The following is a 23,088-nucleotide window of genomic DNA, read 5'->3' as shown; positions in this document are numbered from 1 at the left end:
TCTACCCTTCTGAACCTGAGGGAGCATTCCTAGTAGCCAGAATGGGCCTGGGAGGGCAACATGTCCAGGTGCTGGGACTTCCTTCACCTCTCCCACCAGTCCTGTGCTCAGCTCCTTCCATGGGGGCTCTCAGAGGGCAGGAGAGAGATGAGCGTAGATGTAGATGAACTCAGATGGGAGGTCTGAATCACATAGGCCTGGAGGCTGGGAGCAGAGAGGGACACAGACGGTGGCCAAGGGGGTAGCAGCCAGGGAGGCAAAGAGCTGGTGTGGCCTCTGTGGAATAGAAGGTCACTTTCTTCCTAGAAATGAGTTGTCACAGCTCAGATGGGTAACAAGCCTCTCCTATCTGTGCCAATTCCTGTGCTGGAGGAGGGGTACCTGGGCCCCTCCCACTGGCTCTTGAGGCTCTCAGTGCTAGGGAAAATTCAGATTCACCTTCCTCAGCTTGGGGGGTCCAAGGGAATTGGAGAGCTTCCAGGGAGACACTGCCTTGCAGTAAGGGTTAAATGGGCAAGTAGAAATCAGGTGGGCAGGTTGGGTTGTGGGAGAGAGGGGGAGGAGGAGACAGGGGCAGGTGTATTAGGCACCAAGAGACCTGGGGTTTTAGGAGCAGATATTATAAAGAGAAGACAGGTTCTAGAGAGATTTAGGAAGTAGAATCTTGGTGATGTAGTAGACTCATTCATTCAATATTTATTGAGTACCTTCTATGTTCCCAATAAGGAAGGAAGATTTTCTGTTTTTTGGTACTGTGGATTGAACCTAGAGACACTTAACCACAAAGCCACATCCCCAGGTCTTTTTATTTTTTATTTAGAGGCAGGGTCTCACTTAGTTGCTCAGGGCCTCACTAAGTTGCTTAGGCTGGTTTTGCACTTGCAATCCTCCTGCCTCAGCCCCCCAAGCCTCTGGGATTGCAGGCATGCAGCATGGTGCCCAGCTGGTTTGTCTTGATTCTACAGAAGCCACTTTGGGTGGAATCACAGGAGCCCACTTCCCTTCTCTGTGGGCCACAGTTCTGCGGGACCCTGCAGGAGAGGTACACCATGGCACCTGACAAGAAAGGGAGATGTTAAGATGATGGGAAATGGTCAGGGTTTTGCCTTCAAGGACTTTATAACTCCATTGATGGGAAAACAAAATTAATATACTAGCCTGTTCCCCCACTTCCCAAGGTGTGCTTTTGAATGTTAGCAAAAGGAGTTAGAATCACTGTGACAAGTTAGAATCCCTAGGTGACTAGGATGGAGACCCAGAAGACAAAAAGGCAGGTCCTCAAGGTCCAAGGGTCCAAAGGAAGTTTGGGGGCTTCAGAGGCTAAGTGTGTAGGAGACAGATCTGGGTGAAGTCCAAGTTCACATGATAGCTGAGGCCATGAGGGTTATTTAGGAAGAAGGGCTGAGGGCCAGAACAGCTGTGATTAAGGACTGAGTGACAGACAGTGGCCAAGGGCCTGGGGAAGGGCAGCAAAGGAGAAAAGCAGGGGTCACAAGGAAAGATCTGTGCCAGAATGTGGCCGGCAGGTGCCAAAGTCAGCGTAAGTAGGACAGAGATCCATGGGCTTGGGGAGGAGGTTTGTGGGCAGCCACATATCTTTCTTCTGGAAAGATGACATCAGGACAGAGGCCATGACACAGGCAGGCATTCCTAGATTGCACACATGGAAAGAAATGACAAGAGATAGCATCAGGCTAGCTGTGCTGACTCAGGGGTCCCAATGGGGCTGCGGTAGGGCAGAGGTGGGGACCAGATGGGCAGTGTGATCCCTCTTGGGACCCTGCTCATAAGGTCAGAAGAGAACCTTTGGAAGGAGTTTCCTGTGTGTATCCCTCCCCATAGGCTCTGGAGGAACTGGGGGCTGGAGATTACCCAGGGATCCTTATCTGAAGAGGAAGTTATCATAGGGGAAGGAAATGGGCCCCAAAGTCCCTCATACCCTGTGGGACGTCTCCATGGACATCTCAGATGATCTGAAGATTCTTTGTGCCTGCAGCCCCTTTGGGAGGTCCTTGTCCTCACTGGGGGTCTGAGATCCAGGAGACCCCTATGCAGCCCAGTTCACACAATTAATGACAGTAGAGCCAGGATTTGAACCTATTCTGTTTCTGACTAGAAAGTTAGGAAGTGCTGGTCACCTGACTGGACAAGCAGAGGAGTCGACTGAGCTTGCCTGTCCCCCTCAAGTCCGCTGTACAGGGAAACTCCTGCCAGGTGTCCCCAGGAAGTTAGGAGTGACCTATGACTGCCTCAGAGATGTATGAGGGCTGAAGGCAGAATTTTTACAGCAGATCCTGCCATCCAGACATCTCTATGAACCAGGCTTGGGCTCTTGTCCTTATTCAGCCATCAGCAATCCCTGGGTAGCCCAAGAAATTTCCTCTTTTCCCTGAACTCATCTGCCTCATCTGTGTGATGAGTGAATTACTGCTGCCTCTCAGAAGGAATTGTTGCTGGTCCCAGGAACCCTTGTGAGAGACTCTTCCCAGGGAAGAGATAGTGCTCCAACATCTCCCTCAACTCTAGGAAGTTTCTGAAGCCCAAACTGGGCAAAGGACCAAAGTTTTTCTGGAGTTTTCAGGGACAGCTGTCCTACTGCCCAGTCCAAGCCCCAAAGCACAACTTTCTGGACAGATGTGGTAAGGTGGAGACACCAGCCTCCACCCTGAGGGCTCACAGGGTCCTGCATCACCCTGAAGGACCCTGAATGGCTCATCCTTCCATGATAATGGGTTCTTATCCCTTCTGGCCACACCAGACATACAGACCACCTTCTCTGTTTTTGCCATTTCAGCTCCAGGATGACCCCCTCCTGCACCCCTGTCTCAATCCCCAAAAGTACACCTCAAAAAGGTCTGGCTGCTCTGGCCAGACTCTAGTTCTGATACTGCTCCTGAGTGTCCCCAGGCTCCTGGCACTGGTGAGTCCTGACCACCTGAGGCTCTGAGGGTGGATAACCTCATCCCTGGCTGGACTCTGCATCCATTCAGCCAAACTTTCAGGAGGGTCTGCAGCATTGCAAACCTCACAGGTCCCTTGCACTTGGAGAGCTTGGGTCGAGGTCCCATGGGGTGGAGAAAAGGGATGGGAAGGCCCAGACTCACAGGCACAGTATTAAGGGTGCCCACCGGGATGTGCACAGAGAAGGCACAGCTATGAGGAGGTGGTCATGAAATTAGAGTCAAGCAAGTTAAGAGAAGGCTGGGGGCATGTTGGGGTGTAGAAGGGGGCAGGAGGTGAGCGAGGAATCTTTGGTCCTGAGGTCTGGCTCAGGCAGCGGGGTGGACATCCAGATCATCTGCTGCAGTTGGGGAGACCCAAGGTAACAGAGAGATTTTGGAATCAACCAGAATGGACTGGATGTGATAAATTTGAAAAGCCAGGAGACCTCCAGGAAGATTCAATCAGTTGTCACTTTGTGTCCAGAGGTCCAGTCCCAGACAGTGGGGAGTCATTGGTGAAGGGGAGACTCCTAGCACCAGAGGAACTGTGTGGACCAAGTGGGCCATGGGTAGTCCTGGGGATGCCAGTTTTTAAGGATGGGCCAAAGGCACAAAGACCTCCTTATTTGCTTCATTCCTTATTCTTGGGGTTGCTCGCTATTTCCTCAGGATATGGCAACTACACCAAGCCCACTCAGGCAGACAAATTCTGTTTGCACACACCCAATGGGACCACCAGGCATGCCAACCATGACATCCTCCCCTACCTGTGCCCTCTACTTGCCTGGGAATGCATCCCCAGCCCTGAATCTCTGCCTGGAGCCTTAACCCCAGGTGGGACTCTACCTTTACTGCCTCCTTTTAAAGAGCCATTGGGGCTTGCATGAAAACAATTAAAAGGAAAATTAAGACTTGAAGAGTTAATAATTTCTGGAAGTTCAGAGGGTGTCCAGGTTAAGGTGCTGGGGGATTTTAGGCCCTTGTCTTGCTCTCGCACCCAACTGTCTCTGGAACCAGTGGGCCCGAACCAATGTGGCAGGTACAGCTTTCTGTTCTCAGCAGGATGGGGTGTTCTGTAATGAGCTTCCTCCAGGACTTCCTGGATCTCCACAAGCTCCCTCAGACTTTTCCTGAGACCCTGTCTGGGCAGGTGTATCTCTTGCTTCTGTTTTTCAGGCCCCAGAGAGCCCTGATCCCTGCTCCCTGTTTTGCAGCAATGACTGGATACTCCCCTGTGCTCCTCCCAGCACCTCCTGAGAGACCCCACAGCCCCTCACAGGAGTGAGGACCCCCTACATCACTCAGGCTGAGGGACAGCAGGAGTAGTGATTAAGGTGGCTATGAATCCGGAGGAGCCCCCTCCCAGCCCCGGGACCACCACAAATACTTCCCTCTAAACGCATACTCCTTTTTTTTTTTTTTTTTTTTTTTTTGTGGTGCTGGGGATCGAACCCAGGGTCTTGTGCATGCAAGGCAAGCATTCTACCAACTGAGCTATCTCCCCAGCCCCCTAGACGCATACTCCTTCCCATGCCCTCAGGCCACATTCCAACAAGGGAGGTGCCAAGTTGCCTGTGTAACTTCCTGGGGAGGCAGCAGCTCCCTTGGTGTTCAGTAGTGGGAGGGGGACAGACCTGCCCTCAGGCTTGGCCACTTCTGACTGCTAGACAGCTTTCTTAACTCTGAGCCCCTGCTGGCTCAACTCCTCCAGGGGTTGAAGACTTTTGCAAGTGGTTAAAGGTCCTGGAGATCTGCGCATCAAGATGCTTCCTGCATGCTGCCAAGAGCTGGGCCACAAAGAGGAATGTTTTCTGTTTGGGCTGACTGGAGGCCCCTCCTCCAGCCTCAGTCTCCCTGTCTATCAAAAAGAGAAGTACTAGGGTGCATTCCCAGCAGTTTGGGAAGCTGAGGCAGAAAGATTGCAAGTTCAAACCAGCCTCAGCAGTTTAGCAAGGCCCTAAACAACTTAGTGAGACCCTGTCGCGAAACAAAAACTAAAAAGAGCTGGGGATGTGGCTCAGTGTTATGACCTCTGGGTTCAATCCCTGGTACCAAAGAGAGAGAGAGAGAGAGAGAGAGAGAGAGAGAGAGAGAGAGTAGTTACCAGGGTCTGCACCAATCTCCAGAGTCTTCTGTGCCCTGGAGTGGGGAGCTAGGGTAGATGGAGTCTTCCCAATAGTGATTGCCCTGTGCAGACCCCTCCCTGGGGTCCCAACACCTCCCCATACAGTACCAAGGGACAAATGCCAAGGTGCCGAACTCAGTTAGCTGCAAAGTAACTGAGCCACACCCATTTTCCTGGAAAGAGTCAACAGGAAAAACCAGGACAATCAACTGTCCTCCCTAGTCCTGTACCCTGTACTGGCTGGGAGGAGGTGGCCCCAAGCTGCCAAGGGCCCAGGGCCATGCTTTGTAAGAACAAGCAGGCCTTGAGCCTGGCCCTTAGCCTGGGGAGGATACCCACTGCCTGAGGTGGGCCTGGCCCAGGTATTTCACCAACCCTCCCTGATTCAAGGCACACGGACCCTCCAAAAGGTAGCAGTGACTGCACGGGAGCTGGAGGAGGCCATGACTACCAGGGAATGTGGGGACAGTTATGAGTTAGCAGTCTCTCTCAGAAGCTCTATGAGGAATGGGGGAGGGGAGATGCTGATTGAGACAGGGAGGAACACCACTCTGGATCTAAGTTCTGGTTGTGTAGGGCAGGGGGCTGCTGGGTAGGAAGAAGGGACAGATAACCAGGAGCAGTGGTAACATCTGTAATCCCAGCAGCTAAGGAGGCTGAGGCAGGAGGATGGCAAGTTCAAAGCCAGTCTCAACAACTTAGTGAGGCCCTAAGCAACTCAGCAAGACCCTGTCTCTAAAAATATTAAAAAAGGGCTGGGGATGTGGCTCAGTGGTTAAGCACTCCTGGGTTCAATCCCCAGTAGCCCCCCCACAAAAAAAGAAAGAAGAAGAAGGAGGAGGAGGAGGAGGAGAAGAAGGAGGAGGAGGAGAAGGAGGAGGAGGGACAGACAGACATATAGAGGTTTTTGGTGGTAAACCTTGTGATGATTAGGCGCATGGAGGATGGAGCTGGAATACCAATGCTATGTCACACTCTGGGGGCTGGAACCAAGAGGCTGTCAAGCCAGATGGTACTACTGGGGGCCTGAGTCCAGGCCAGAGGAGACTCCAGGAAGGCCCTGGATGAGTCTCAGCATTTCGTGTGCCCCAGTGGGCACGGGCTGAAGCACTGTTGCTTAAGGACTCAGAGGCTCTGGAGTCACATTCCTTTCATTTCTCTGTGCCTCAGTTTCTCCATCTGTACAATGGGAGTAATCATGAACTTCATCGGGTCAATTTAGGGATTCTTTGAGTCCCTTCCAGATGCAACAGAGCTGCAGCAACTTTGCCTGGTCCATCTCCACCTCCTTGACCCTGACCTGAAGTTTTCAGGGGCAAAATTGAACACCCACTCATGCTGCCCTCAGCCCGGTCCACACCACCTCCACCTTCTCTCTCTCTCTTCCACCCTGTGTCCCCTCAGCCTCCTGGGCCCCGGGATTCTCCTCTGCTGTGCCAGCCTTCTCCTCCAGCACTCCTCGCCCTCTACCCTGGCTCCTTCCTGCTGGCGCCACACACAGTATCTACAATGGCTCCATGCTAACCGTCCCTCCCCCGCTGCCCGCCACTCCTCAGGCCATGGTCCTTCAGTCTTGTCATCTCCACTGTGGTTGGACTGGCTGGGCTGGCCTGGGATAAGGGAAGGAGGAATGGAGAGAAAGGACCAGTGAGACCCAAAGGGGTCTGGGGCCCAGGTGGCTGGGCCCAGCCCTTGCCTTGGCTACCTGGCACCCTACCACATAGGTGGCCCACTGTCTGAACTACCCTGTACCTCAGCTACCCTGCCCTGGTAAATCTCCAGGGCTTTGCTCCCCCAGTGCCCAACTCCTGCCTGCACCTCTCCCATCCCTCCTCTGCCTGATGGTCTCTGTTCCTCCTGGGCATCACCCAGGTGGGAAGCACCTCTAATGAGATCCATATTCATTCATCCATCTGTTATAGTCTGTAGGAACCCCTATCTTACCGTGCCAGGCAATCTGGACACAGTCAGGAGGACCCCAAAGGCCAACCCCTACCCAAGCATGGGGAAGCCACACAAGGTCCTCAGGTTCCAATTCAGATGGGGGTTCAAGGCCAGGGCGGGAGGAGCAAAGCTCCTTCCTGGAGCATCATGAGGTGAGGCTCCTCTGAGTTCTACCTTCCTTAGGCACTTGCCTTTCTGACAATTTTCTCTTTGCTCTATTCTTCTACATTTCCAAACTTTTTAATAAAGAGCAGATATACTCTCCTGTCTTGCCATCCCAATGAAAAGCTATATATTTTAATGGGGCAAAGTGGAGCATGCCTGTAATCCCAGTGGCTCGGGAGGCTGAGGCAGGAAGATCGCAAGTTCAAAGCCACCCTCAGCAATTTAGTGAAGCCCTAAGCAACTTAACAAGACCCCGTCTCAAAAAAAAAAAAAAAAAAAAAACAGGCTGTCAATATGGCTCAGTGGTTAAACGTCCCTGGGTTCAATCCCCTCCCCCACCAAAAAAAGCTGTATTTTTAAAGTTAAAATGAAAAATAAAATTCTTGGTTGACTGATATAATCTGCTTTCCTGAGAAAGCAATTGGATGAGGGAGAGTGGGCACACCGGCTCTGCAGTGGCCATCTTGGGGTGTACAACGGGGCATTGCTGCCCCCTGGTGCAAATTGGACTTATAGGCCTGGCACAATGCACGGTCTGCACAGGCTCAGAGAAGCCAGATAGAAGTGACAGCTTACAATATGTAAGCAGCCTCGGGCTTCCCATTGGGTCAGGAAGTGTTCAGCCCCTTCCCCGCGGGTGGTCAAGCATGGCCCAGTGTCAGTCCATTCGGGCCACCATAATAAGTTACTACAAACTAGTTGACTCTTAAACAAAAGAAATTTCTTTCTCACAGTTCTGGAGGCTGAGAACCACAACTGGTAGATTCGGTTGGTAGTGTGTCCCCACTTCTTGGTTCATGGATAGCCATTTCACTGTGTCCTCACATGGTGGAAGGGTCGAAGGGATCTTTCTGGGGTCCTATTCAAAAGGATACTGATCTCATTCATGAGGGCTCCCTTTCATGACCCCTGCCTCCAAATACCAAGACATTGGAGATTAGGTTTCAACATAAGAATATGTGTGGGGACATAAACATTCAACCTAAGTCTATAACATACAGGAATTCCCTCTTCCTGACCCAAGGACTGAGCACCACTTGGTTCCAGACTCCAATATAAGGCTATGTGTGGGCCAGGCTGTACTGGTCCCAGGAAAGATCTGAGGTTGGCAGTCAAGGGTAAGCCTGAGTGGATGAGGTCAGTTGTCACCCCAAACTCCAACCTGGCTCCAGGCTGCAAGCTGGGTTACAGGAGAAGGAAGGAGATGAACATCTAAAACATCTAAAAAGGCCCACTCCTGTCTCAAGTGTGATCCCCCCACCAGCTACTCCTGTTCCTGCCTTGGGTCTGATCTCCCTCCCCATCACCTGCACCAGGTCTGTGTCTGATCCCACCACTAACTCCCATCTACTGCTGGCATTCTTCACTAACACAGAGCTTGCCATGGCCCCCCAGTGCCCAGCCCAGGACTGGGGAGGGAAGGGCAAGAGACTGAGGGAGTGTTGTAGGCTTCTTATCAGAATTCACTCCAGGTCTTCTTTTTGCTACATGAATGCTCTCAGCTTATTTTGGTCCCTGGTTATTGTTTCCTCTGTCCAGAGTTCTTTTCCCTAGATTGTCACATGGCTGGCACTTTCTTGTCGCTCAGGTCTCAACCTGAGAGAGGCCTTCCCAAACCATCCCACGAAAAGCAACCTCATAGCTCCCTCCTCCCCCATTCTGTCTAGTTCACTGCCACATTCCGAGCACCCAATACAGGGTCTGCCACTTAGGTGCTCAGCCAATCTGTACTGACTGTGAACTACAAGCACCATGCAGCCTGGGGTGAGAATAGTGTGGCTCCAGGACCAATGGCCAGGAGCTTCAGGAAAGGGTGGAGAGGACTGCCAGGAAAGAGCAAAGGGCAGACTGCTGGCTCCCTGCCCACACCTGAAATGAAGGTGGCTCCAATGGCTGACAGAAGTTTAGCAGACTCCAGGGGAGAGTCTGCTATGAGGTGTTTGCCAATTTCAGTGATGTAAATACTCTCACCGTGGCCAATTTCAGGCTACAGATAATTTAATAACTGGCTGGCAAGCTTATCATTGGCCCTGGACCCCCTCAGGACCAGGTGTGGGAGAACTATGGCAGGACAAGCCACAAGACAGCAGATATCAAGACCACAGAGGAAAGGACAGTTGAGTCTCTCACCAAGAACAAAGAGAGGACAAGCCGGACTCATCATGGGAACATGGGCACAGATGCTGTTTATTAAGATGAAAATAGGACTAGCCACCAGGTGCAGGAGAGAGGACCTGTGGGTGGAGATGTGGGAGGGTGGGCAGGTGAATTGGGAAACACAGTCTAGATTCAAACTTAATACATCTCTCAGACTCATCTCCCTCCTGGGCTAGGGTGCACCCTAGGCTGAGTGGCATACCTCCCCCTAGTGGTCCTTCAAGGAACTGCAGTAGCATCTCCAACTTCCTGGGTCAAGTCCAACAAAGGTTCCCTGAGCAAATGTCTTCAGTGGGCCAGGATAGGGAGAGGTGAGGGATAGAAGAAAGTTATTTATTGGGGATCATAAAGGTTTTTAGGGATTGAATGTAGAGTAATACATTTTTGAGCTAGTGGTAGATAATTTTCTATCTTTTATACTATTGAAGCATCTGGGCTGTTCCTTATTTATAATCTCAAGTGAGGAACAGATCAAGGTGGAAAAGAGGGGAAAAAAGGGAAAACCCTGACATCTGATTTCCACACCAAAACCTTTATGGGACTTGTGAGGAATCGGGCAGGCTCTTGCTCCCCAGCGTAATGACAAAGGAAAGCTCACTCTGCCCCTCCTGCCCTACTGCCCCAGACTGGAGGAGGCAGGGGAGCCAGAAGGGAGGCACACGGGGCTAAAGGATCAGGTGGCAGACTGAACCACATCCAATTTGTCCCAATCTCTACCTGTGAAGACAGCCTTAGCCACCTCAGGGCCACATGACTGTCCTTCCGCTGAGTCTCAGCTTAGAGTCCTCTTTCAGGAAACAGCCCCATCGTGGGTCAGTGTGCACAGTTCCAAGGAAGGCAGCACTGGAGCTGCTCTCTTACATGCCAGTGTGAGGGCCTTCCAGGCTAAAGAAAGGTGAGTGAAGGTTTGGAGGTATGAAGACAGGCCTGTGGCACATCTAGGAAGGCACAAAATGACTGTTGGCAGGAGCATGTAGGAAGTTGGCATCTATGGGGAAATATAAGCAAAAGGTAAAGGTAAGCCCCATGGACTAGCCTAAGGATATGGACATAGACAAGGTCCGGAATACCCTGAGGATGGAGGAACTAAGTGTCAGAACAACATTGTCAGGCTTGCATTTTCTAAAACTCAACCTGGCTCCCAAATGATCACAGCGTGTTCTAGGGCTGATAGACCTATCTATCAGGATAGGTCTCCCCTACAGGGAGACCTGCAGGGGTCTTTTAAATCAGACGAGAGAGGTTGGAGACTCCAGGCTTGGAGAATCTTGAAGGAGTGGAACTGTGAAATCTGGGTGGCCTGTATCCCCAGAGCCCAGTGCATGGTGAGAACTTAGAGAGTATTTACTGCTGGACTTGCCCTGAGAGAAGTTAGGGATGCTGCTGCAGTTTTTTGAATGACCACTAGGGAGAGCCATTCCATGGACTCTGGGGGAACCTCACCTGAATCAAGCAAGTCCTCTCTGCACTTGCTGTGTGAACTTAGGCAAGTTGCTCAGCCACCCTGACTTTCTGGGTTCCCATAAAACAAAGCACACACTCCAGTAAGGTGAGAAATAAGTTGGCACAGGAAAAATACTCAGAATTGTGTTTGGTATTTGTTGAGAGCTCTGTGCCTCTTGTCGTTGCTTGGATTATCACCCTCCAGGGCATGGGGGTGATGGGAGGGTGGCGTGAGTATGAACTTACTGAACAGCATCCACACTGCAGCCTAGAGCACTGAAAAGTCATGGTACACACATCTCATCTAGAATGCTAAGACCCGAGTCAAATTGAGACACTGACAACAAAGTTCAGGGAATCTGGTTTATTTTCACACATGCCAAGAAACCTGTTTAAAAACCTGAGGTACAAAGAAACATGCCCCCAGGCTTTCTGGAGTTCAATTTTCTTTCAAATGGAGCAAGACATGGCTCCTCTGCTAAAATAAATACACTTCACATTGAAGAAGGTAATAAATAAATAAATAATTACATAATAAATAAATAGCCTTGATGGAATAAAAATGAGAACATAATTGCGCAAGACCAAAAGGGAGCTGCACATTTCAGAAATTGGATAATTAGCAATTTATCTGATGCCACAGGAGAAAATGTAATCCTTCCGGTGCCGGATGGTTTGAGAGACATCCAGAATTTGTAGATGCTCTGCTGTTCTAACATCCCAAGGTCCCATGTTGAGAAGACCGAGGGACTGAACCAGATGTCGGATAGGGGATTCTGGGGTTCAATGCTGAATCCAGCTCTTCACCAAGAATGTGCAGATAGTACTGCAGTTTCTTCCGGAAGTCATTCCAGTTGCCCTCTTTGATAAAGATTATTCTCTGTGAAAAAGCCAAGAAGATGGAATTAGAGGAGTCTGGGTTGTAAAGGAGATGGCAGGCTGAGTGTCACCACCTGCAGGGGCATCTGAAGGGACAGCTTACCGGGTCTGTGACTGTGGGCTCAACCCTGGGCAGGCATTGCATGAGAAACTGTGGAAGAGATCAAAGCAGACAGTCAGAGACTACCCCCGGAAAGGAGTAGGCCTTGATACTCTCCTTCCCAGAAGTTGGGCAGGGTCAAGGCAGGGATCTCAAAAACCTTCTACAGGTTCACATACCTTAAGACTAGTCTTGATTTTCTGTTTGTCAGTCAAAGTCTCGGCAGCTTTCAAGAATTCACACAGGTTTAGCCTCCGAGAGGCATTCTAAGGGAACAAAGAATATATGTAAACGTAGGAGATTTAGGGCATGTCCTTTCCATGACCCAGCTGTATAATCTCCAAAACCTGCTATCAGGGGCACCCTTGGACAACCTCCTCCTAGTCCCCTCCTTGCCCCAGATGGGTCCCTGATCTGTCCCCAAAAGCACAGTCCTTGAAGCAAATGTATGCCCCAGGCAAGGCCTGCTTCCCCCAAGCACCAGCCCCTGGCGCCAGGTGAACTGCATAAAAGGCCCGGGTGGATTTTTCTACACTTGGGGGAAAAACAACTCCCAACAGAAGCTCTAGAAAAGACAGAGGTTGGCCCGAGAAAGTATTTGGGCCTAAGGAGCCAGGTATCAAGATTAATGCCTTGACCAAATTAAGGGCTACTAGAAATCAACAAGAAAATCTCAAGGACCACCACATGGAGATGGGTGAACTGCCAGCACCCCAAAGAGGGGAAATATAAACAGCCAGTAAACTTGGTAAAGACCTCGATTTCATGTTCAGAACAAGATATACTAAATAAACAAAGGAGAGGCATAACCATTGCAGCTGATTGGAACTATGAAAAATAGTTGGGGCTATTGAGGGTAGAAAACATAAGCCCCATTTTTGAAGGAAAAGGAAGGAAACAGGTGCATGAACAGGGGAAATTCTAGTCTGCCAATCTGGTGGCTGCCCCACTAAAAATTGAGCTTAAGGTCCCTGGTATTATTCAGCTAGAGCTGCCTTTTCATTTTCTAATTAAAAAAAAAAAAAAAAAAACTTCCATTATTAAAGCCATAACTAGGGCCACAGAGTAAACACCTGTTAAGTGCCATTCACTGATCTGGGAACATTAAGCGCATTGCATTATTTGATTCTTACAACCACCCCACCAAGATAGGCTCTGTACTACAGATGAAAAAGCTGGGGCAGAGCCAGGTAGATGACAGGACTGAGGTCACCTAGAGGAGGACTGGATTGGGATCTGCTATGCCCAAGTGCAGGGTTGAACTCTTACCTGCAAGAGCAATCGGTCTTCCCCATCAGCAGAGTTCTGTAGAGACAGGATAGAGAGTCATGAGGCCTGTGGCCCCTTGCTGCCCACCCAATCCAACCTGCCCAGACCAACCTTATCCCAGCTACTCACCAAAGGCAAAGGCTCAGTCTCCTCTAGGTGCTTTCTAATTTCCCGGATCGTTGCATTGCAAATCGTCACATTGGCGTTCCCAGTGTTCAAGGGCAGCCCCTTGGCAGTTCGGAGACCAGAGCAGGACAGGAATAGGAGCAGGAGCAGGGTAGAGAGGCTGCTGGGGTTCCGGCTGGCAGAATGCATTATGTCTGGTCCTGGTCGTCCGTGGGATTCTGAGGAGTCCACAGCAGCCTCCTGTCTTATATGTGCAGCAGCAGGGTGCCCACAACCCCAGGCAAGGTGGGTGCAGGGGGGCAGGCCTCGGAAGAATCTGTATCTGATATGGAACCTCCATAGAAAACCACAGACTTATTCATCACTTTCTAGTACCCAAGATCAGCAAAATGGGAAAACAGATTACATACAGGGTATCTCCTCCTCTTGTTGAGGAGATTAGAGATGGGCAAAGTAGAGCCAGCTTAGAAGACCCTCTGACAGGTGGGAGCAGCCTGACCATGAACTCACCAGGCCTCTGGTCCAATGGGGCCTCATTCTCCCATCCCCTGAACAGATCTGGCCCTCACTGCCCACTCTGCCTGGCGCTGCGTTGTCCTGGTATGTGGCCAAGTGAAGGACCACTGGAAACAGGAGTTTATCTGGGGTCTGTCACATGGTTAACTTGACACCTTCCCAATGCTGAGTTACTAGTGTTAAAGCCCCCAGTGATTTGCCTGTGGTCTCTGGGCAGCTTCTCTTTGACACTTGTTTTTCCTGGCGGGTGGCAGATGGAGCTCAGGCACCAGGAGCCCATTTCATTCTCTTTTTAGTCTGAGAGCAGTACAGCCTGGCTGTGCCTGCATTGTGAAGGTTTAGCCCCTGCTAGAGGCCTGGCTGCAAGCTCTGGGCTGTCCCTTTGGTAGCTCAGAGCTGGATTTGGGATCCTGAGGATGGGGTGGCCTTTGAGGACCCTGTCCCTGGAAGCTGGGAAGGGTGCTAGCCTGGGAAGTTCAGGAGGCAGAATTGGCAAGATCTGAGGTGTAAGGACAAAAGTAGAGAGGCAAGAGGAAAACAACTCCCTGGTTTCAGACTGGACCTGGGATGCTGGAATAGCAACTACAGGGAGAGAGTCGCATTGCTGGGGTCTGAGCCCCAGTCTATGCGGGAACATGGAATCGGTAGAGAGATAGGAAGGGGGATGAGGTGGGGGGAGTGTTGCAGAGTTGGGAGAGAACAGGGAGAGACCATGGGGAAGTCCACAGAGAACCTGAGAAGCCACAGCCAAAGAGGAAGGGAGGAAACCAGGAGGGTGACAGCCCAGGGGACAGTCCCTGAAGAAAGAGGTGGTCCCCTACCCATGAGGCATAATGGGCAGGCCCTGGCACAGGCCTGGAATGTGGTTTTTGTGCAGTTCTAAGTGTGATGGGGCATGGGAAAGAGATTTTTGAGATGACAGGGCTGGGGAAGGGTAAGCTGAGAGGCAGGAGAAGCCAGGGTTTGGGTTGCGCACAGTGTGATGTGATTGGCATGGGGAGATGAAGGGTGGGTCATGCCGAGGCAGGGGAATTGGGTGCTTCAGGCCACACAGAAGGAAGGTGAAGAGGCTGGGACCCAATACAATGCCGTGACAATAATCCCCAAAGCTGGCTTAGCCAGGTCTCAGGCCCTGCACCAAGAGGCATCCTGGCGTCTGAACCCAGGGCATCTTCCAAACCTATGGGGAGTCTCATAGACCCATACACAGGAGCCTTAGGACCAGCCTGGGTGCCCAGGAGACACGATCCATTCATCAAACTTGTATTAAGGACTTGCTGCCTGTTGGCACCAATAGTAAAGCAGATACGTTCACTTCCCGTAAGAGGGAGAGGCTGTTTTAAAGCCTTGCTCAATCCTGCAGTACCAGCACCACTGGGGAGCTTGCTAGAGGTGTAGAGGTGCTGACTGACCCTCTGACCATGCCCCTAATTTTCTGAATCCAAAACTTCATTTTGAAAATTAAAAAAAGAAAAAAAAAAACACTTCATTTTGATGAGATCCTCAAATGATTCACACACCATCTGAGCAGCTCTGATTTAAAAGTACACCAGCAACCTTACTTGAACAGGGTCCCCCGTCCCCTCCCTGCCTACTGCCCCCAGGAACCAGGGGTTTCCCGAATGCTCCAATGTGGCTTGGTGTTACCTTCTATATAAAAGTTTTGATTTTTTCTTTCTTTCTTTTTTTTTTTTTTTTTTTTTTTTGGTACCAGGGATTGAACCCAGAGTTGTTTTGCCACTGAGCCACATCCCCAGCCCTTTTTTATATTTTATTTAGAGACAGGGACTCGCTAAGTTGCTTAGGGCCTCGCTAAATTGTTGAGGCTGGCTTTGAACTTGCAATCCTCCCACCCCAGCCTCTCAAGCCGCTGGGATTATAGCCATGCACCACCGTACCAGTGCATAATGTGATTTTTTTTTCATGTTTGCTCATATTCATTCATTCTTTTGTATTCATTTTTTTCATGTTTGCTCATATTTATTCATTTTTATTTGTATGATGTGATTTCTTTTATATTTTATATATTTTTAATTGTGGATATACACAATATGGTATAAATATATATAAATATATTATTTATTTTTATGTGGTGCTGAGGATGGAACCCAGTGCCTCACATGTGCTAGGTAATTGCTCTACCACAGAACCACAATCCCAGCCTCAATGCGATTAGTTATAGAAAAAAAAAAAACACACCTTGGTTTTTTTTGTTTGTTTGGTTGGTTGGTTGGTTGGTTGGTTTTTTTTTTTTGGTACTGAGGATTGAACCCAGAGGCACTTTACCACTGAGCCACATCTCCAGCCCCTTTTATTTTTTTTTATTTTGAAACAGGGTCTTAGGGCTTCAGTAAATTCTGAGGCTAGCCTCAAACTTGTCATCCTCCTGCCTCAGCCTCTCAAGTCACTAGGATTATAGGTGTGCATACCATACCCAGCCTAAGTGGACTTTTTGAGAGAATTCTAAAACTCAGTGAATTTTAATCTATGGAGACTAAACAAGCTCATGTATTTTTTTTATTCATTGTACACAAATGTGGTACAATTGTTGTTTCTCTGGTTGTACACAAAGTAGAGTCACACCATTTGTGTAATCATACGTGTACATAAGGAAATGATGTTTGTCTCATTCTATTATTTTTCTATCCCCCACCCTCTCCCCACTCCTCTTTTTCCTCTATACGATCCATCCTTCCTCCATTCTTGCCTCCCTCCCACCCCCCATTATGTATCATCATCCACTTATCAGAGATCATTCAGCCTTTGGTTTTTTGGAATTGGCTTATTTCACTTAGCATGATATTCTCCAACTGCATCCATTTACCTGCAAATGCCATAATTTTATTATTCTTTATGGTTGAGTAGTATTCCATTGTGTATATATACCACAGTTTTTTTATCCATTCTTCAATTGAAGGGCATCTTAGTTGGTTCCACAATCTAGCTATTGTGAATTGAGCAGCTGTGAACATTGATGTGACTGCATCACTGTAGTATGCTGATTTTAAGTCCTTTCCAAAGCACAAGAAATAAAAGCAGGAATCAATAATTGGGATAGACTCAAACTAAAAAGCTTTCTCTCAGCAAAGGAAACAATCAACCATGTGAAGAGAGAGCCTACAGAGTGGGAGAAAATCTTTGCCACACACACTTCAGATAGAGAACTAATCTCCAGAATCTATAAAGAACTCGAAAAACTTTACACCAAGAATACAAATAACCCAGTCAACAAATGGGCTATGGAAATGAATAGACACTTCACAGAAGAAGATCTACAAGCAATCAACAGATATATGAAAAAATGTTCAACAGCTCTAGTAATAAGAGAAATGCAAATCAAAACTACCCTAAGATTCCATCTCACCCCAATTAGAATGGCGATTATCAAGAACACAAGCAACAATAAGTGTTGGAAAGGATGTGGGGAAAAAAGTACACTCATACATTGCTGGTGGGGTTGCAAATTAGTGCAGCCACTCTGGAAAGCAATGTGGAGATTCCTTAGAAAACTTGGAATGGAACCACCATTTGACCCAGCTATGCCCCTCCTTGGCCTACGTATTTTGTTTCTTTAAAACTCCTGATTTTTCCAGGCATGCCTGTGATTCCAGCTACTCAGGAGACTAAGGCAAGAGGATGGTAAGATGGAGGCCAGCCTGTGCTATTTGGTGAAAACATGTCTCAAAATTTTTTTAAAAAGCTGAGGTTCAATTTCCAGAATAATAATAATTATTATAATATATATTATAATTATATATTAATATAATATATTACAACATTAATAGATTTAACATATAATAATATAACTAATATTAATATAATCATGATATTAATTTAATATATTAATATATTATATAACATATAATATTATTATATTAAAGTAATATTAATATGTATAAATAATATAATTGATATTATTTTAAATATTATATATACTTGATAGCAATATAATTGTTATGATTATAATATTAATAAAATTATATTATTATTATAAAGTAAAAATAAATCAATAAACTTCAGATTTCATGTTATAGTATAACAGCAAAAAATCCTAAGTAATACTATTAGAAATGTTTGTATTTCTTTCTGTGTTGTTGTTTGTCTTTGTCTTTTACAGTGCCTGGAATCAAATCCAGAGTCTTGCACATGCTAGGCAAGTGCTCTACCACCAGGTATATCCCCAGTCCTGTCCCTTGTTTTACAAATAATTACAAAATTTATTAAAGGACAAAGGGCTGAGGCTTCATAGTGGGGACATTGGAAGACTCGTGGGTTTCCAGTTGGGTCTATGGGGGTTGCGGAGTAAGCTGAGGTGTGGATCTGCGGAAGCTCAGACTAGCTTGAGAAATCTGGGAAGGATCAGGACAGCAGGGGACCAGTGAGGGGCAACAGGAGTCCTGTGGACCAGAGGGGTGGGAGGCTGGTCTAGGTGGATTCTGGTGGGGACAGAGAGAACTGGATGGAAGTAATGGCTCTCACAACCAGCTTCTGTTGAGCACTTACGAAGTGCCAGGGGTGATGTTCTTTTCATGACTTAACTCATTTGTTTAATCCTCAAAATTGGCCTATGAGGCTGGTTCTAAAATTGTCCCCATTTTTCAAGTGACAAAGCTAGGGTTCAGAGAGGCTGAGTTTGTGGAGCTAGGAAGTGACATCACCAGGATTGAATGTTAACAGATCTGTCCCCAGAGGCTCAGTTCCTCTCAACAGCACTGGAAAAGGATGGACTTAGGGGATGATGCCTCCTGACAAGGGGGGACAGTAGGGTGAAGAGATGTGGCCACTAGGATTATTGACAAGGAGGTCCTTGTGGCCTCTGGGGGTCAGTGTGTAGTGGGGACAGGAGTCAGTGACATTGGGTTGAGGAGTGAGAGAGGATGAGAAAGATGGTAGAATATTTTTTAAAGTTTTTTTTTTTTTTTTTTCCCTGAAGGGAAAAGAGAAGAATCAAGGCATCAGAAGGTCCTTCCAGGTGGGGATGCTCCAGTATGTCTATATGGTGGCCCAGCAGAGGCAGCTCCTGACAGGGACACAAGGCATGCACAGGGAAGGTCTCCATTTCATATCCCCCCATGAGAGAAGATCATGGCTTCTGCATTGCCTATGAGATAAGAGGTAAATTCAGCCCCTGAGGGTTTGGGAAGGTGGGGTCAGGGTTAGGTGGATTTAGCTGATTCCCTGGGGGTGACCTTGAGGAGCTAACCACCCAGGTCAGAGGTCAAAAAGGTTGAGAGGATCCATGCTTCTGAAGGGCAAGAGAACAGAAGGCACCTGAGGGGCCATGGGAAGAAGCCACCACAGGCACGGAGGGAGCACAGGGCAAGAGGAAGGGAAGCAGGAGGTTGTGTGGCCCCATCTCCCTGCAGAAGCTTTTTGATTTGTTTTTATTTTGTTTTTTTCTTTGTTCGTTTTTTGTTTTTCAGTACTAGGGATTAAACTCAGGGACACTCTGCCACTGAGCTACATCACCAGCCCCTATTATATTTTATTTTGAGACAGGATCTTGCTAATTTGCCCAGCTGACCTCAAACTTGTGATCCTTCTACTTTAGTCTGGTTACAGCCGCACATCACCATGCCCATCACAGGAAGAGGCCTTTTGAATGCAACCTAACCCCCACTGCTGGTCAAGGAACCAGGGCAGAATGGAGAGGTGTTCCAAAACTGAAGTTGCAGTTAAGAAAGGGTTGGGCTGCCCAGCCCTTTCTGGGTCCCTGGGTACAACTGGGAACCTGCTACTTTGGTGACTTCCCATTAGAATGAGTCTGAGCCTGGGTCTCCTGAAAGTTTCCTTTGAGGTTTGCCTTAATTTTTATTTTTATTTTTTATTTTATTTTATTTTTGGTACCAGGGATTAAACCCAGGGCACTTAACCACCCAGTCATATCCCAGCCCTTTTTATTTATTTATTTTTTGAGACAGGATCTTGCTAAGTTTCTCAGGGCCTCTCTAAGTTGCAGAGGCTGGCCTTGAACTTGCAATCCTCCTGCCTCAGCCTCCCAAGTCACTGGGATTATACAGGTACCCAGCGGGTTTGCCTTGATTTACGGGAGCCACTTTGGGTGAAATTACAGGAACCCACTTCCTTTCCCTGTGGGTCACAGTCCTGCCTGAGCTCCCAGGAGAGGTCTGGCCCCTGTAAGACAGTAATTCCACCCGAGTGTTTGCGTCAATCCTGCCCAGGGAAAGTCACTTCTGCCAGCTGACTGATTGCTATCAGGAAGCCAAATGAGCCACATGTGCCCACACCTGGGGCAACCATGAGGGAGGCCCTACCAGTCAGGACAGGACAGCCATCCTAGAATGCTGCCGGGCATCTATCAGGACACAGGCCCTGGAGGTTTGGGGATCTCTGGGCCTTGACCAACAGATTTCTTTGGCTCTGGCCGGGTACCCCCAGAGTCAGAAGTTTTAGTCCTTGGAGTCCTGTCCAACTAGAGGTCCATACCTGCTCCTTCTCGTCACCCGCCCCCACAGCCCTATTGGAATTTTCTGAGGCTCCAGCTACCGGCAGGGACTCAGGCCTCAGTCACCGTGACAAGCTCCCCTGCTACCCTTTCCATGGTATCACATGTCAGATTGTGTCTGCCCATGACCTCAGTAGCGCTTCCTCTCTTGGCTCTGATCACATGGCCTGGTTTTGTCACTGCAGAATGCAGCTCAGGTCTCCGGACTGACTTAGCAGTGCCATCAGGTGTCTCAACCCCACCTCAGAAAAAGGCTTCGTGGGTGTGCCTAGGCGGAGAGGCCTGGCTTTCTATCCCATCATGTTCTCCAGTCCTTCCCTGGGGCTTTAAGCTATACACCCTCTTTCCATCCCATTCCATCCCATGCTGCGGGAAAAGCCTCCAGGGAACTCGGTCAGGGCCAAGTATGCTCCTCCCTCAGGCGCAGTCCAAGAGAAGACAGATGAGATCGCAGTTTAGAAGGATATGCCTTATGGGGGATGGGGTGGGGACAGCAGGGCTTAACCCCAGGGCAGTGGCCCTCTTGGATTCTTCCTCTTCCCTTTTAGGAAAATGGAATCCAAGAAGAGTGGATGATCCTGAGGGGGAGAGCTCAGCCCTGAAGAGCTCCATTCCTGCCAGTCACTTCCATTGTGTCCCAGATATGGAGTAGCCTAACCCAGACTGGACTATTAGGGAAGATAGGAAAAGGGACAACTCAGACCTAAAGGATAATCTGGAGCAGGGCATGCCACAGAAGGGTGATTTAAGCAGAGTTGGGCTTGGGGCTGCAGGCACTCTGTCGACCCCAAGCTTGCTTTCTTCTGCTCCAGTACCTGGGTACCTGGGGGTAGCCCTGTCATTCCTACTGTTAGTAATATGCATATGGGCCTTCAGTGCCTGTCACTCTCTTGTTGCCCACTTGGAATACAAAGATCGAAAGACACAGTCCTGTTCATCATATTTATTCCAGACAAATCCAAGAGCCTGGGAAGGACAGACACTCAGCTCCACACTCCCCATTCTCAAAGAACTGGCCCCTAAGAGCCTAAGGTGACTGCACTGAGGCTTAAATACCAAGAATCCAGCATCCCAGCCTCTCAGGAAATGCTTTTCTAAGTAGGTGAGCCACAGGGCCATAGCTTATTAGTTGTGTGGATGATATTGCCAGGCAAACTCTTGTCTGCAAAGAGAGGGCAGGGTTGGAGGCAGAGAGCCAGAGCTGTCCAGAGGATGGTAGGACCAAAACCCAGCAGGACCCAAGCACAGAGAGGGTAAGGTGAGTGAAGGGTCACCCCCCTCCCCTGTGCCCACTCTGCTTGGAGAATAGCGAGTTCTTATCTTCCTTGGTGAGGTGAGGGGAAATTCTTTGCCAATATCTTTTTGAGCTTTACTGATTGTGAGTTTCAGAAATGATGAGTAAATCGATGTGTTGTCAAGAAGATTCCACATCAGAAAAGATATCAGTCCATCTCGGGCTTTTCCCCACCATCACCCCATTCCCAAACCCCTCTACTGCTCCTATAAGAAAGAATATAGATCCCATAGGGTTAGGGAAGACCGCAACCTGCCAGCAGCTTGAAGACCCTTCTGCCTCTCCCTCCTCCTCAGCCTCCTTCCCCTCAGCTTCCAAAGCCCTCCGCCTAGGGCTGTACCTCATGCTCTAAATCACAGAGCACCCAAACAATGCCTCTGTGAGCAGCTGGACCAGGCTGGGCATGGGACAGGACTGCCCAACTTAACTCCAGGCCAGCAGCACTCATGGTTTCTTGCTTTTACCCTGAAGGAAAATGGAATCCAAGAACAGTAGATAATCCTGACAGGGAGAGTTCAGCCCTGAGGGTTCATTGCCTCCCTAAAGGTCACTGCCATTGGGTCATTGGTCACTTGCTTGGGTTTAGGTGCATTTGAGTCAGGTATGCCACACCCACGCCCCAGGTGAGCTGCCAACAGGGCTGCGATGACCACTTCCCCAGACTGGGCATGGCACCTGCCAGGCACCTTCCACCTTCTCCATACCTGACCCAGGATTCTTATGTCTTCGAAGAAAGGAGAGTTGCTGTACATTCTAGAAATAGATGCTAATCTCTAGGGGAAGTTGAATATCTTCCTGAAAACCCTGGATCATTTCCTGAAGTCCTACTGAACTTCTGACTAACTCCTCAGGCCTTTGTCTCTAAGGCTTTTGAAGTCCAGTGCCAAGCCCACCCGAGACCACTCCCCCTTCTCTATGGTCCAGGAGCAGCGCCACTCTGTTTACAGATGTTAGCTGTTGAACTTCTGGCTTCAGAACTGAGTCACTCAAGTTTAGTCTCAGGGTTACTGACAATCTTATCTATTTGTGTAGCAGTTATTTATTTATTATTCACCCTATTGTTAAGATATTTATTTTAGTAATGAAACTCTCAAAGGAGCATCTGAACTCTTAGAGGGATTATGAGATATTTCATTTATATCTCAGACTGAAAAAGGGGTTCCTTCTCCTCTGGGAAAGATATACACCTTGTAAAGAGTCACTTTGTCCCCACTGTTGCATTTCCAGAAGGTATGCTCTGTTTGTTTTAGATTTGGTCATAAATTCCATGTTCTGCAATTAATTTTTTCATGCTGTGGCTTTGATTCCTCTCCAGTCTCTGTCTTTTGGCATTTCCTGGTATTTCCTTGTCCTATCCCCTGAGTGAGCGCACTGAGGCTCTGTTCCTGGCCTCGAACCCCAGGGGTCCCTCTCCCCACTGCCTGCATCAGCCTCCTGGTACTTCTCTGATCCATGCTCTTCTCACTATTCTTATGGATACCCCCACAGTGGCCCAGGACTGATTCAAATCACAGGTTCCAGACCCTGCATTTCACAGCTGTCCAAGTGGGCTTCTTAGATACCTCACTGCTATTGCCCATCCAGTGACTTATAGTTGGTCCACTTGGACCAGGCCCCAGAAGAAGTACAACCCAGGGTTCTTCCGATGAAAATCCCCACTGA

At 48.7% G+C, this 23,088-nt stretch overlaps 1 protein-coding gene across 1 annotated transcript; it reads right to left on the bottom strand.

The window, feature by feature from the left end:
- Window positions 1-10,364: 10,364 nt before the first annotated feature.
- Window positions 10,365-13,339, bottom strand: IL3 (interleukin 3; the record flags this gene model as incomplete). Its single annotated transcript, XM_079145113.1, has 6 exons — window positions 10,365-10,369; window positions 11,584-11,656; window positions 11,759-11,806; window positions 11,935-12,021; window positions 13,025-13,060; window positions 13,154-13,339. The coding sequence occupies 6 exons, from the start codon at window positions 13,337-13,339 to the stop codon at window positions 10,365-10,367; spliced, it is 435 nt and encodes a 144-aa protein (XP_079001239.1).
- Between the last annotated feature and the right edge of the window lie 9,749 nt (window positions 13,340-23,088).

This window comes from Sciurus vulgaris (assembly GCF_902686455.1).
Source record: "Sciurus vulgaris genome assembly, chromosome: 6".
Taxonomy (NCBI): Eukaryota; Metazoa; Chordata; class Mammalia; order Rodentia; family Sciuridae; genus Sciurus; species Sciurus vulgaris.
The sequence above is the reverse complement of the archived record's forward strand: the minus strand, read 5'-3'. Positions and strand labels throughout refer to the sequence as shown.